General features: G+C 44.1%; 2 protein-coding genes across 3 annotated transcripts in view; one reads left to right on the top strand and one right to left on the bottom strand.

The window, feature by feature from the left end:
* Positions 1-593: 593 nt before the first annotated feature.
* Positions 594-15,891, bottom strand: part of RAD50 (RAD50 double strand break repair protein) — a 77,497-nt gene continuing 62,199 nt past the window's right edge. For both annotated transcript variants that reach the window (XM_072990187.2, XM_072990188.2), the window contains exons 25-26: positions 3,699-3,832; positions 594-2,093 (exon numbers count right to left, since the gene is read on the bottom strand). In XM_072990187.2, coding sequence (XP_072846288.2) covers positions 1,907-2,093; positions 3,699-3,832 — 321 coding nt within the window. In that variant the 3' untranslated portion in view covers positions 594-1,906. The remainder of the gene's footprint in view (positions 2,094-3,698; positions 3,833-15,891) is intronic.
* On the top strand, positions 11,357-15,834 carry LOC144586837 (uncharacterized). Its single transcript, XM_078385756.1, has 2 exons — positions 11,357-12,449; positions 15,057-15,834. Exons 1-2 carry the CDS (start codon positions 11,439-11,441, stop codon positions 15,699-15,701), a joined length of 1,656 nt encoding a protein of 551 aa, XP_078241882.1. The 5' UTR covers positions 11,357-11,438; the 3' UTR covers positions 15,702-15,834.

Here is a 15,891-nt window from a genome sequence, read left to right as displayed (position 1 = left end):
TTTAGTCATGTAAGCCACCCTGGGTCTTTTTGGGGAGAAAGGTTGCATAGAAATAGCTTGCTTAAATAAATAAATAAATAAATAAATAAATAAATAAATAAATAAATAAATAAATAAATAAATAAAGTGGGGTCTTGACTTGAGAACTTAATCCGTATTGGAAGGCGGTTCTCAAGTCAAAAAGTCTGTAGGTCAAGTCTCCATTGACCTACAGTGCATTGAAAACCGATTAATCCCGTAACAGGCTGTTTTTTTGTTCCATTTTGGTTTTTTTCTGGTCTGTAAGTCAAATCTCAGTCTGCAAGTCAAACCTAAATTTTGCGGCCAGAGAAGTCTGTAACTCAAAAAGTCTGTAAGTCAAGCTGTCTGTAAGTCAAGGGTCCACTGTAAATAAATAAATAGATAGAAATGGGCAGGTCTTTTAAAATTAAGTTTTAAAATGATGTTTTCAACATGTGCATATTATAATCTTAATTAATTTGCTTTAAATAGTTGTTGATTTTAAAAAAATTGTTTGCCACCTTGGGTCTCCATTGGGGTGAGGAGAAAGGCAGGACTAAAACAAACAAACAAACAAAAAACACACATGTGAATCATAGCAGGGAGTGTTTATTTACCAGCAAAAAGTGGACGGAATGCCTCCCTGAACATAATTCCTTCTGAAGAAATACGAACCCTACGCTGGGTAGAGAGTTCCTTTGGGGTTGATGTGTGCCCAAAGTCCTTTTTTCAGTACTTCAGTACATTGTCTTCAGGATGTTTGTTTCCTTCCTAGAGTCATAGTTCTTTAGGAGGCACCCTCTATAGAAACTAAAGGGCAGAAGCTTTTCTTTTTTTAAACAGAATCAAAGACCAGAGGAACTGATGGTGCAGAAAAAATAATCACAAAGCCGTTCTTTAGAAGGGCAAAATCTACAGGTGTGCTTAGCTGGGTTTGTGGGATGCAGTTCCCGGAAATCTTGGGGAGAATTCTGGAGATTGTAGTCCAAAAAACCCCCACAAAAGAGCACACTCCTAGTACCATTTTTCTCGTTGAAGCCTAAAAACTCAACCAATTCCATAGTTTGTGGTGTTGGTAAGGGGAATAATGTGAGCTTTGTTTTTTCAGTCTTTTATAATTTCTATCTGATCTTCCACTGCTGGAATTCAGCAAGAATTAAACTAAGAAATACAAAGGAGCAGAACATTTAGTTTGGAAGAGCCTGGAAAGGGTATGTGTGAAAAATCAGGCACTTCCTGGGCTAGGTGTTGGAGCACCTTTCCCCAATGTCATCTGCCGAACCCACCAGATCCTCCCAGGCTATGCTCTTCTGTGTTGCCACCCCAAGGCCCATGTGTCATCCACAAAAGGCAGGGCCTTCTCCATGGTGGCACGGACCTGGTGGAACCAGCTTCCAGTGGAGCTACACCTGGCTCCTTCCCTGTTGTCGTTCAGGAGACAACTCAAAACATGGTTTTTCAGGGAGGCTTTCCACACCAACCCTAATTGACTGTGTGTCTCTGGTCCTGCCATTATGGGGAAAATTGCCTTGGGTGCCATTTTGTTTTAAGTTGTTAATAGTTTAATTTTTTTTAATTGGTCATTGTATTAATTATGCTTTATTTATATTATTTTGTATAAACTGAGAATAGTGCACATGCACTAATGGGGCAGTATATACATCAAATAAATAAATACACATGCATAAAATAATGTTTAAGCTAGCACATTTCTGTCTGCATAGTTTTTGTCAGTCTCCTTTTTCCATTTTATTGAAGCAATCGTTTAGTGTTAGTCAAAAAGATCTACACGTTCAACAAAAGATCTTTCTCACCCAAAGAAAATAGCTTCTCTATGCAAACCATCTATATTTTCATCCCTGAATGTTTCTGAGCACTCCCATTAACAAATAATCATGTATGGATGCTAATGGACATATGATCCCAAAGATGTTACACTGCATTTCACAATCTCAGAACACTGGTCAAGATTTTTCTTAATTCTGTAGAATTTCTCCACATATTCAGATCGACTCAAAAGTTCCACGAAATCTTCATCATGTGTTATTACAAGCAGTTGAAAGTTACGTTGTTGGGATCTACTTTTGATTATCCTGTGAAAAAACAGCATTTAGAATGAGAGTTATGCTTGAAGGAGGCCATTCTTTCCTTTATATCTCACTCTTATCCTAGGACCTAGGTGTTTATTAGACACTCTCAGTTTGGTAAACTATGACATAACAACAACAAACAACAACAACATCTCAGCCTGCAGAGCTGTTGTGTTCTTGAGAATGAAAGCTGTAACCCATGTGCTGCTTCTTCATATTTGCTATCATGTAAAGTCTGCAGGATTTGCTAAAGCACAGACCTGCATTATAGCTGCATTGGAACGCTGTGGTTTAGTTGTAGGCTGCAAATCATAATCAAATTCTAGTTCTGCTCTGGTCAGAGACTAAACCATAATTTCTTAATTTTATTTATTTATTTATTTATTTATTTATTTATTTATTTATTTATTTATTTATTTATTTATTTATTTATTTATTTATTTATTTATTTATTTATTTATTTATTTATTTATTTATTTATTTATTTATTTATTTATTGGACTTATATACCGCCCCATAGCGCTACAAGCACTCTCCGGGCGGTTTACAATTTTTAATTATACAGGCTACACATTGCCCCCCCAGCAAGCTGGGTACTCATTTTACCGACCTCGGAAGGATGGAAGGCTGAGTCAACCTTGAGCCGGCTATTTTGGTATAATGGAAAAACATACTTTTATGGCAGACAAGAAAAGGGAGAAAAGGAAATAAAAATGAATGAGCACAATAATAAAAATTAAGTCTACCAGAGTAAAATAATTTGTTTCTTCTTTTACTTCTAGAATTTACACAACTAACATGACACATTCTAGATCAATGCATCACTAAGGGCATCAGTAATTGAAGTAACATGTCTCCTCAGTGTACATTTGTATGTTTTATCACAAACTGGGGGAGGGAGCAAGGAGCGGACTACCACGTTGTTGCAGACGTCATTTGTCAGTCCATGATAAAGTTTGATTTCTACATCCCTGTAATTACTTGGGATATCACTTAATATAGTGCAAAGTAAAGAGAAAACTCAGGTAAAACTTCAATTCCTGTTCATATTTCATGTGAAAAGAAAGTAGGTATGGCATACAGTAGTGCCTCGCTTAACAACGTTAATTTGTTCCAGTGAAATCGCTGTAGAGCGAAAACGTCGTAAAGCAAAAATAAAAAAGCCTATTGAAATGCATTCAAACCCGGTCAATGCGTTCCAAAGGGCTAAAAACTCACCGTCCAGCAAAGATCCTCCATATGGTGGCCATTTTCGGTGCCTGTATAGCGAGGAATCCGTCCCTAAGCACAGCGGGAAGCCATTTTGAGCATCTGGTGGCCATTTTGAAAACCCAACGATCAGCTGTTTTGATCGTCGTAATGCGAAGAATCGGTTCCCGAAGCAGGGAACCGATCTTCGCAAAGCGGAAAAACCCCATTTAAAACATTGTCGTGAAACGGATTCATCGTAATGCGAGGTAATTGTTAAGCGGGGCACGACTGTATTAAAAGAGGCTTCCTCACAAGAGAGCCCGACTAGTGCCCTGTGACATTGTATGACCAGTTGATATTTGGGGACTACATAAGAATCATTCCTACTGCTTTTCAGGGAAATATGTAGATACTTACTCCACTAGGGCATGGGCAAGGGATTCAATGTTCTCTCTGTCAAGGTTGGTGGTTGGCTCATCCAGTGCAAGAATACCACAGTTAAGGCAAAAAGATTCTGCTAGAGCAAGACGGATAATCAGGGAGGCAAGAACCTAAAACCAAAGTAAGAGGCCGAAGTTCAGCAAAGAAACAAAACATTTCTAAAAACATTTCTACAGGTACAGAGATGACAGCACTGTAACTTGGCTACGCTACTTCATAGTAAAGCTGGGTCCTAACACATCTGAAAGCTTATCAATATATAATCTTTCCAGCAGGTAAGAATTCTAGCCAGCCTTTCCTCTCCACTTGTTAATTTTTCACATGGATTATATGCTTTACGTACAGAGTGGAATTCGGTCATATGAGTGACACAAACACAAATAGGGTACAAGCTAGTAAAAACTAAACTGCAAGTCCAAAGTCCAAAACACTTTGTTTACTTATCTGCCAAATACGTGTACAGAACAATTTTTAAGAAACCATACTTTAACTAGTGTGTGTGTCTTAAACATCTATCTCTGCTGGGCTAACAGATTTATACTAAGTTAACAATCCTAATCATAACCCTGAAAGTACTACATGGCACATATTAATGGAATTATCAGTCTATTTTTTTAATAAAAAGGAAAGTTACAAATAACAAAACTAAACTTAAAAAACCCAAACCTCAGTAGTGACTGCACACAATATTTATTTATTGCACTTCTATGCCGCCCATCTAGACATAGTCTACTCTGGGCGGCTCACAACAGATAAGATAAAAACAGGTAATATATCATGACAGTTTTACATTATACAATGAAATCAATAATTCAAGATGGGAAGAGGAAATTTAAGTAGTGACTGGAGGGAAGTCCTATTTAAATTAAATATACACATTTAATACACATTAAATATTTCCCACCCGTGCCACCCTTACCCTTGGGACTAGGTAACAAGTAGTATCAATTTTTATCACTTTTCACCTCATTCCTTTCCAAAAATACATTGATTCTTCTGCTGGCATATAGCATTTCCACTTCGAAAAGACAATGTAAATGCCATACATCTTTGAAATTGTTAGACTTTACTATTCCTCTTCTTATTTTCATTCTACATCTTATCATTAATTGCTAAACTCCACATTTCTTTATACCAATTTTCAAGATTAATTTGTCGCTTTTCCATTTCTTTGCAAATATTTATCTTGCTACCGTAACCATTATAACAACTAACTCTTTCTGATCTTTTTTCAAATGATCATTCTTAATTATGTTCAGGAGAACAATAGTTAGCGATATCTGAGTACCACATCCAATAATTTTTCTAACTGCTTTAAAAACCAGTGCCCATTCATTCTTTATTTCACACATCCACTACATATGCATATAGGTCCCTTTTTTCTTTTTACATCTCCAGCACTGAGATGGTATATTTTTATTATATTCCATCTTATTGGAGTTAAATACCATCTCCATGCTACCTTATAACAATTTTCTTGAACTTTTTTAGACATATACTTCATTATTCTTTATGAGTATCTTATTCTATTCTTCTCCTTTAATCTCTTCCTCAAAGTCCTCCTGCCACTGCTTTTTCATTGTTGCTTGATTGAATCCTGAATGTAATAAAATTTTATAAATCACATTAACTATTCCCTTTCTTTTACTTCCTTCTTCTTGATCTTGTCTTTGTTCAACAAGATTCAACAATCATGACTCAGTTTGGCTGTTATCTGAATTCAAAGCTGAGTGGAAACATCTGAGGGGACTACTGAAATCACAGCTTGCCCTTCTGGCAACTATTATACGATGACAGTGAGTGTATATGCCTTATCTTCTGAGACAACATTTGCTAAAAATGGCTGGAACAAATTCGTCTGTGGGCCTGTCCAGACAGAGGAATTGGAAGCAGTCTGGTTTGTGCTTAAAAGGTTATCTTCAGTGTGATCTATTTTATATCTCACTTGAGTGATCCTTCTGTTCAGACAGGTGTTTATTCTTCTGTGACAGGGGTCCACACAGGTCTTTGGATTGTTGGTTTACTCACAAGTGAAGTTTACCTGGCTTTCACACAAGTAAGGAAGTGGTGGCAGTACTGGCACAAGAGGAAAATACTGAGGTGAAGGATTGGGATACAGAGGGTAAGTAGCTCCCTCTTTTTCCTGCCTTTTTCCTCAGCCAGGGCTCTGCTGGGGCTGCGCTGCCTTGTGAGGGCAGAACCCATGAAGCTGACATAGTCCCCTTCACTGCCTTTTCTGATGACCATCACTCAGCAGGCTGCAGTGACCTTCCCCCTGGTTTTTGTGTGTGTGTGTGTTCGATAAATAAAAGAAGTGGCATATTGAAAGAACAATGTATCAGCCTAACCGAGTATTAGCATTGTGCTGCATCAGTTAGGGAAATGTGTTTAAAAACAAGATGAAAATAGAAGAGGCGGTTTCTCCATCTTCCCTTTTAATGTCACAACCTAACTAATATGTCACAAAGTTGTCACCTCTAATTAACACAGCCCATAGTTCCATTTTGATGCAAACTAGTCATCTGCACAGGTTACACAATGGAATAATTAAAAGTGTGCTGAATCACACCAAAAAAACCATAATCCCCTAGCCCTGTGCCAGAAAGGAGCAGGACAGCTCCTAAAGGGGTAGGATTGGTCAATCTAAGTAGGAATGGGTGGATGCTGGAATTTGGTTCAAATCATACCATTTGCAACAGCAATCCAAATACCAATTTACATACCTGTCTAGACAGGCCCTATTTAAGTGTGCTGATTGGAACAGCATCAAACCCTTGGCTGAGATTTTTGTGCTTGTCTATGTACGTGTGAACACAGATACATATACAGTTTAACTTCCTCTTTTCCTCACATTTTGATTTCATTCTTTACATTTCCTACCTTTCCCTGCATGTAGTATGGCTGGCAAAGATGTGCAGCCCAAAGTGGAATATACTACTTTCCAAGTGAAGTCCAGCAACGAAACAACATTGTACAGTAAATATATTTTCCCCAGGTAAAGGTCTTGTTGAAATTTCCTAAATGCTGGGTTTTAGCTAAGCTGGTTTTAAAAGTTTTAACCATTCAATGTATATTAATTACTATTAAAGTTTTTAATGTATAATTTATGGTGTTTTAATTTATTTATTTTTAACTGTGAGCTGCCTCAAATCCCCCATTAGGAGAAAGGTGCCTAACAGGTAGGTAGGTAGGTAGGTAGGTAGGTAGGTAGGTAGGTAGGTAGGTAGGCAGGCAGGCAGGCAGGCAGGCAGGCAGGCAGGCAGGCAGGCAGGCAGGCAGGCAGGCAGGCAGACAAAGAGTAAATTCTTTCTGAAGGGCTGTACTCTTCATCTTTTTGTTAAAAGGTTTTCTCCCAAAATAACTGCTTCAGTTCTGACTATCTATAGCAGGGGTTTCCAACCCCCGGTCTGCGGCCTGGTGCCGGTCTGTGGCCTGGGACATGGAGACAGATCCCCCCGCACGCACTCTCCCCTCACTCAGCCCCTTTGCACAAATGCCTGCAGGAGCGTCCCTGCCCCTTCACGTGAGTGCGCCCCCACCTCTTCACGCATGCATGTGAGTGTGGGGGTGCCCTGCCTTCCCCACACACGGACCCCATCCTCCCCCAACCGGTCTGCGGTAACAAAAAGGTTGGGGACCACTGATCTATGGCACTGAATTTCAGTTTTCCACTACTTACCTAGTATCATGGGACTTAAATTGGCCAGATATCGTCTTGTTTTTCTAATGAAATAAACCAAAGCATCTTAGTCTTGCAAACCGCTGGTTTGCTCCTTGACTGAACTTGTGAAAAGGCCAGGAGGTGTTCACTGAACTACCGTTTCCTATTACAACAGAAGCAGATAAGTGTCTTTCAAACAAGCTAGGAAACGGGACTCAATTACAGAACCCTTTTACTACAGAAGCAATGAGAATATGGTGAAGGTATATGAGAAGTCTTATCCTTCCAATATGCCCTTTATGTCCTTGTTTAGAACACCCACAGTTCAAATCTAAAGGTAAAATTTTTCAGTTTAAACTTTAGAAGGAAATAGAAATTTATAGAATAAAAGATCTGTTTGTACAACGAAAACCAATTACAATTTGACAGTTACAAGAAAAAAAACTACAGAAATAGCAGTAACTGGTTTAAATTATTTCATATAAGAAATGCTGCAACTCAATTGTATAAGTCAGGACCTAATTAACAGAGCTACATAATTACTGTATAAAGGTAAAGGTTCCCCTTGATAATTTTTGTCCAGTCGTGTTCGACTCTAGGGGGCAGTGCTCATCCCCGTTTCCAAGCCATAAAGCCAGTGTTTTGTCCGAAGACAATCTTCCGTGGTCACATGGCCAGTGCGACTTAGACACGGAACGCTGTTACCTTCCCACCGAAGTGGTCCCTATTTATCTACTTGTATTTGCATGCTTTCGAACCACTAGGTTGGCGGGAGCTGGGACAAGCGACGGGAGCTCACTCCGTCACGTGGATTCGATCTTATGACTGCTTGGTCTTCTGACCCTGCAGCACAGGCTTCTGCGGTTTAGCCCGCAGCGCCACCACATCCCCTAATTACTGTATTGTATAGATAGGAAAAAGAAAAAGAAAAAAGGATTAATTTAATGCATTCCGGATAAAGAATATGGTAGCAGCACAGGACCTATGATAGTTTGCGAAACAAATTTAAACATACCAGAACATATTTTTTGGGAAAAATGTAACACTCAACCATACAAATTAGTATCAGCAAGATCTAAAGAAATAATGTTAAAAGTAGTCCACAGGTGGCACTTATATCCTACCACACTACATGATATTAACAGATATACCAGAACTATGCTGGAGAAAGTGTGGGAATAAAGGAACGTTAGAACACATGTGGTTAAAGTTTGCCCAAAGGTAGAAGTATTCTAGTATGAGGCAATTAACAGGCTAGAACAGATAACAAATTAGTCCCAAATGAAACCTTATTATTCTCACTATTTACTGGGGGAAATGAAAATTCATCAAATAAAGAATTGGTGGCAACTCTTATAGGGGCAGTGCAGAATGAAATTGCCCAGTGCTGGAAAGATGCTCAGGACCTCACTTTGCACAGATATATGAATAAAACATGGGCAGTGGCACTGATGGAGAAACTGAGCAATCAGGATAGATTTTGCAGAGGACAGATTAAACAAGGTAAGTTTATGAAGATACAGCATCCCTTGTTGAAATCTGATATTGAGTCAAAAATAAAGTAAACAAACTGAACAATGGGTTGGATTGCTGGTTAGTTTAAGTGGTCTTAGCTAGGCATAAAAATGCAATAAGGACCTACGGAAGAGACTAAATGAAAAGAGAAAGAGATCATGTTAACATTGTGTATATATGACGGTACTGTATAAGAGAGAATAAGAAAGGTACTATTATTGTAATACAGTAGGTATTGTTCTGTTATGCTATTTTGAATGGACTGATAAAAATAAAATAAAAAGGTTAAAAAAAGAACAACCTAAGATAAGAAGCAAGCCAAACTTCATATATTAGTTCCATACCTATATTAACCATAGCTAACAGTTATAGGAGAAACTAGAAACAATAGTTAATGGGTCTGAAACAAGCCACTATATGAAGCTCTGGATAAAAGTTTACTTTTTCTCCTGGCTTGTCTAAAGGACATTAACCATTTCCCAATACATGGAAATCAATAATTAACTGAAGACCTCCTGGGTCTTCCTTGGTTCACCAATGAAATTTGTTCTGGACATTCATACGAATGTGTTCCCCATGCAGATCTGCCACAAGGGAGCCAGCTGCCAGCGTCCCACGTAACAGAAAGCCTTGTGAAATTAACGTGTTCTTTTCCACTCCATGAAAAGCTACTGCTTCATTAACCTGAGTACATTTTTGGTGGGTATTTTAATCCAGCACCACAAAATATATATTAACAGCCAAAGTACCCAATACAAATGTTAACAGCAGGACTAGACAGCTTCGTCAAACCTGGGGACCAAATTTGCTCCTCCAAGATGCACTATGTGCTGCATCCCCCTTGCTGTTAAAATTCACTAGCAAAGCACACCCCTGAATTTCAGCAGGTGACTGAGAAAAGCCCCTTTCTTAAAAAGCAGGAAATGCTATTTGTTAAGGTGTTTTCCTGGTTTGCCACTGACATTCAGTAGCAATTTAAAAAAACCTTATGAAATTTATTGAAGAAATCTGATGTAGTGATTTGAAGCTCGGCTTTGCCAGCACAAATTGTAGGAGGAAGGTGTGGGGACTTCAAAATGCCAGAGGCAGGGGAGGGGTATCAGGAGACAGGTATCTAGTTGTCTAGTGTACTCCCAGAGGCATCTGGTGGGGCCCCTGTGAGATACAGGAAGCTGGACTAGATGGGCCCTTGGCCTGATCCAGCAGGGCTCTTCCTTATGTTCTTATGACTTCTGTGAAGGAGTGGGACCCAGTGTGCCGTCCCCAGAAGAAGAAAGCCCGAAAGACGCGAGTGGCTGTACAGAAGGGATACTGGTAGAAATAGAGAGTGAGGAAGAACTACAGAGAAGGCCTACCGAAGTGTGCTTGGTGGATGAGGGCGGAGCCGAGATGGACTTGATCATGTGGGAGGAGGTGAAAGGGGAAGGAGATTTTGCACGGGAGTTTAGTTGGCTGGGAGAAGGAGAGCTGGGCAGATGCACCACGAGAGGAGTGCAGACAGATTGGTTAAAGGATGCCAAGAGCTTAGCGGACGGGACCCCAGGTGCCCAAAGCTTACCGGGAGGAGGAGGTCTGCTGCCTGAGCCTCCTATAACTAGCGGTCGCGGTAGGACTTACGAACCCCTGGAATGGAGGGTTTCGGTCTTCCCGGTGGGCTACCATGGTGGGGGACGGAGGGTTATCCGCCCGGGCCCAGAGTTCCAGCAGAAACCCCCGGAGGGGGATTGGGCCCGCCACCCCTGCTGTGGGACCATCTGCGCCGTCAGGAGTGCACCTTTAAGACCCCTGACGGATCGCGAGCGGTTTGGCCCGGCCCCTTGGTAGATGAAGAGATGTGCCAGCCAGTGGTTAGACCGAAGAAGTATGCCCTGTTAACCGATGACGTTTTGAAGGATCCGTTCGATCCCGTGGAATTAAGTGTTCATGCTAATAAAGTTGTTATTTCTCAAGACTCGAACTCGCCTCCACGCTTGTTTCCCGCCTTTACTACCCAACCCCCCCCGGCCAAAGACGAACCTCGTCACAGTGGCGCCCAACGTGGGGCCGGGGGGACGGAATTGGCGGGAAACCAAGAGGTGGACCGGTTGCGAGAAGCAATGGAGAGACAAACCCGACTTATAGAAAACCTGACTGAGCAGCAAATCTTGATGGCCCGGCAGATGCGCGGGAGAGGGAGCGAAGAGGAGAGGGGCGGCAGGAATCTGGCTAGCGTAAGGGGCAGCCTAGTGGCGGGACCGGCTCCGATCCGAATACAGAAGATGACCGCCACGGATGACCCTGAGGCGTACCTGCACACGTTTGAGAGGGTGGCCACGGCTGCAGGGTGGCCACGAGACCAGTGGACTCTGGTGCTCATACCATGTCTCACCGGCCTGTTGCAGGAGGTGGTTGATACCTTGGGAGTGCAGGAGGCGACGCGGTATGACGCAGTGAAAAATGCTATTTTGAGCACCTTGAACCTAACGGAGGAAACTTATAGAAAGAGACTGAGGGAGTTGAAGTGGAAACCAGGAACCCACCCGCGTACGGTTGCACAGAGAATGAGAGCTAATGCGATGAGGTGGTTGAAACCAGCCGAAAACGATGGTGAAAAGCTAGTGGATGCGGTTGTGCTTGAACAGCTCGTACAGTCCTTAGGAACCAGCGCAAAAAACTGGGTGCAGAAGAATAATCCCAAAACGCTAGAGAGGGCGATTACGCTGCTGGAGGACTTCAGCAACACGGAAGAAGCGAACAAGGAAGTGACCGCCCCCTGGGCGGAGAGGCAGCGACCACGAGGAGGAGAAGTTTCGCTTTCAACTTCCAACCTTACTGCGAAGGCGGGCACGGAGATGAGCGGATCGGCTAGAGCGCGCGGGAAAGGTTTCGAGCCGTTCGCACCCAAGCCTGTCCGGCCTATTACAGTTGATCAAAGGATTTACGCGCCGGGCACGGGCTGGAAAGAGGGCAAGGACGGACGACCCCTCTACACCCCGGGAGTGGTAGGGAAGGACAACAAAGAGGGGAGGATCGTCTGTTATTCCTGTGGGGTTCCGGGCCACGTGAAAAGGAATTGCCCCGGGATTGATTGTTCGTGGGTGGGGCGATTAACGCGCGCGGTGGAAACTAAGGGACCGACCTCGGAACGATGGGAAATAGACGCTTGGGTGAATGGGATGAAAAAAAGAGCCCTCATAGACACGGGATGCGGGACGACCCTGGTGAGGGACCTGCCGGGCGATAAGAAGGATGGAGGACTATCGGTGCGATGCATCCATGGGGACCTTAAAAAGTACCAAACTATGTGGGCTACAGTGAAAGTAGGGGACGACGAGAGACACATGAAAATCGGGGTCGTTCCAGGACTGACGCGTGAAATGTTGCTTGGTCGGGACTGGGTGGGCTCCCGCAATGTGGGGTCGGTTAAGGAAGGGCTGCAAGGGGATGAGGAGGATAGTAAGGATCAGTCCGATTTTTTGCAGAGAACGTCGCGGGAGCAAGTGAGAGCCATGCAGCAGGATGACGCGTCGCTGCGGGAGCCCCTGCTGGCGGCTCAGCCATCGGGAACCATTGTAAGAGGACAAAGGGGGTGGGAAATGGATAATAATCTGTTGTATTATGTGCATGAGGATGCAAGTAGAAGGTTGGTGGTACCTTCCAAATGGAGGTCGAAAGTTATGGAATTGGCTCATGATATTCCCTTGGCAGGACATTTGGCAGAAGAAAAAATGAGGGCAAGGATAGAGCAGCGATTCTGGTGGCCTGAATTGCGGAAGGGGGTGAAAGAGTATTGTGCAACCTGCCCACAATGTCAGAAAACCCAAAGGAAGCCACCCACGGGGGCTGAGTTAATCCCATTGCCTCTTATGGATCATCCCTTTCAAAGGATTGGATTAGACATTGTGGGACCACTGCTTAAGTCACAAGGGGGGCACACTCATATATTGGTGATCATAGATTATGCCACCCGATATCCTGAAGCGGTCCCACTGAGATCGACCACGGCCAAAGTACTAGCGCGGGAGTTGATGCAGGTATTCACGAGGCTGGGATTCCCCAAGGAAATACTTACTGACCAAGGCACGAATTTCATGAGCCAAACCTTAAAGGAATTGTGGCGCCTCCTAGAGGTGAAACCCATTCACACCGCCGTGTATCATCCTCAGAGCAACGGCTTGGTGGAACGTTTCAACAAGACCCTGAAGGGCATGTTGCGGAAATTGGTCATGGAAAAACCCCGACGATGGCACTTGTTAGTGGCACCCTTAATGTTTGCCATAAGGGAGGTACCACAGTCCTCTACAGGATTTTCTCCGTTCGAACTAATGTATGGGTGGAACCCCAGAGGTATTCTGGACCTGGTAAAAGAGAGGTGGGAGGAAGGTCCAGACGACGCGCGGATAACTATTCAACAAGTGATCGAAATGAGGGAGCATCTAAGAACAGCAGCGGGACTGGCCAAGACCAACCTTGGCCAGGCCCAAGCCGGGCAAAAGAGGAGATACGATCAAAGAGTGAAAGTGCGGGAGTTCGTACCAGGGCAAAAGGTTTTGTTGTTGATGCCTTCTGAACAAGCCAAGTTGTTCGCGACTTGGCAAGGCCCGTATGAGGTGGTACAGAAAGTAGGAGATGTCGACTATGAAATATATATGCCAGACAAGACTAAGAAGAAAGGTATCTTCCACGTCAACCTCCTTAAGGAGTGGAAAGAAAGAGAGGCGTTGTGGGGGGAAGTGGAGGAGCAGGAGTTTGGGCCAGAAGTTGATTCTTGGGGACGGATAGAGGGCCGGTTACCTATAGATGAGACCTTACCTGCGGCACAACAACAAGACTTATTGCAGCTAGAGAGCGAATTCCAGCATTTGTTTTCAGGGGTACCAGGTGAAACTCAGCTGATACAACATGAGATACACACTCCAGCAGGGGTTGTGACGAGATCAGGGAACAGAACCTGGCCGTACCACCTTAGAGAGGCTATCAGTAGGGAGGTTGAGGAAATGTTGCAGCTGGGCATTATAGAACCCTCACGGAGCCCGTGGCGTAGCTACCCGGTGATGGTGCCAAAGGCTGACGGGAAGATGCGTCTATGTGTAGATTTTAGACAATTGAACGAAGTTTCCAAATTTGACGCTTACCCCATGCCCCGAGTGGATGACCTATTGGAAAAATTGGGCGGGTCAGTCTATCTGACCTCGCTTGACCTTACTAAAGGTTATTGGCAGATACCTTTAAGAGAGGAAGACAAGGAGAAAACATCCTTTGTGACACCCCAGGGATTGTACCAGTTCAAAAAAATGCCATTCGGGTTGCATGGCGCCGCCGCAACGTTCCAAAGGCTGATGGATCAAGTTTTAGCCCCGGTTAGGGATTTCGCGGGGGCCTACATCGATGATATCTTGATCTATAGTAAGTCTTGGGAAGAACATCTGGAACACATAAAAAGGGTGCTCGGGGAGATTGAGAAGGCAGGGCTGAAAGTGAATCCTGATAAGTGCAAGATCGCCCGGAGAGGGGTACAATTCTTAGGGTTTCAGGTGGAAGGTGGCAAGATACAACCGGTGTCCGATAAAGTAGACAAAGTTGTATCGTGGACGGTACCCAAAACTAAGAAAGAGGTCCAACAATTTTTGGGGCTAGCCGGATACTACAGACAATTTGTGCCCAATTTTGCGGAGGTGGCAGCTCCTCTCACGGATTTGACGCGGAAACGGAAGGGGAAAGGCATTATATGGGGTATAGCAGAACAGCACTCATTCAGACAGCTTAAGGAGATCTTGGCAACATTACCTTCTAGGTATGCTCCGGACTTCAACTTACCTTTCTGGGTACAAACAGATGCCTCTGACAGGGGAATTGGCGCGGTGTTGTCTCAAAGGAGAGATGGGGTGGAATACCCGGTAATGTACTTAAGTAAGAAGTTGAGTAATCGGGAACAAAAGTATGCGACAATCGAGAAAGAAGCCTTGGCGGTGAAGTGGGCAGTACACGCCCTAAGGTATTATTTGTTAGGGGCTCCATTCATACTAGTGACAGACCATGCGCCCTTGCAGTGGCTTAATCGCATGAAGGATACCAACGCCCGCCTAACCAGATGGTATCTTAGTTTACAACCATTCTCGTTTCAGGTACAGTATAGGAAGGGGAAGGCACACTCTAATGCCGACTATTTCTCTCGACAGGAAGGGGAAAAGGAGAACCTTCCCTGGAGGACGGCCCACTCAGAGAGGGGGGCGTGTGAAGGAGTGGGACCCAGTGTGCCGTCCCCAGAAGAAGAAAGCCCGAAAGACGCGAGTGGCTGTACAGAAGGGATACTGGTAGAAATAGAGAGTGAGGAAGAACTACAGAGAAGGCCTACCGAAGTGTGCTTGGTGGATGAGGGCGGAGCCGAGATGGACTTGATCATGTGGGAGGAGGTGAAAGGGGAAGGAGATTTTGCGCGGGAGTTTAGTTGGCTGGGAGAAGGAGAGCTGGGCAGATGCACCACGAGAGGAGTGCAGACAGATTGGTTAAAGGATGCCAAGAGCTTAGCGGACGGGACCCCAGGTGCCCAAAGCTTACCGGGAGGAGGAGGTCTGCTGCCTGAGCCTCCTATAACTAGCGGTCGCGGTAGGACTTACGAACCCCTGGAATGGAGGGTTTCGGTCTTCCCGGTGGGCTACCATGGTGGGGGACGGAGGGTTATCCGCCCGGGCCCAGAGTTCCAGCAGAAACCCCCGGAGGGGGATTGGGCCCGCCACCCCTGCTGTGGGACCATCTGCGCCGTCAGGAGTGCACCTTTAAGACCCCTGACGGATCGCGAGCGGTTTGGCCCGGCCCCTTGGTAGATGAAGAGATGTGCCAGCCAGTGGTTAGACCGAAGAAGTATGCCCTGTTAACCGATGACGTTTTGAAGGATCCGTTCGATCCCGTGGAATTAAGTGTTCATGCTAATAAAGTTGTTATTTCTCAAGACTCGAACTCGCCTCCACGCTTGTTTCCCGCCTTTACTACCCAACCCCCCCCGGCCAAAGACGA

This window comes from Pogona vitticeps, chromosome 2 (genome assembly GCF_051106095.1).
Source record: "Pogona vitticeps strain Pit_001003342236 chromosome 2, PviZW2.1, whole genome shotgun sequence".
Taxonomy (NCBI): Eukaryota; Metazoa; Chordata; class Lepidosauria; order Squamata; family Agamidae; genus Pogona; species Pogona vitticeps.
The sequence above is the reverse complement of the archived record's forward strand: the minus strand, read 5'-3'. Positions and strand labels throughout refer to the sequence as shown.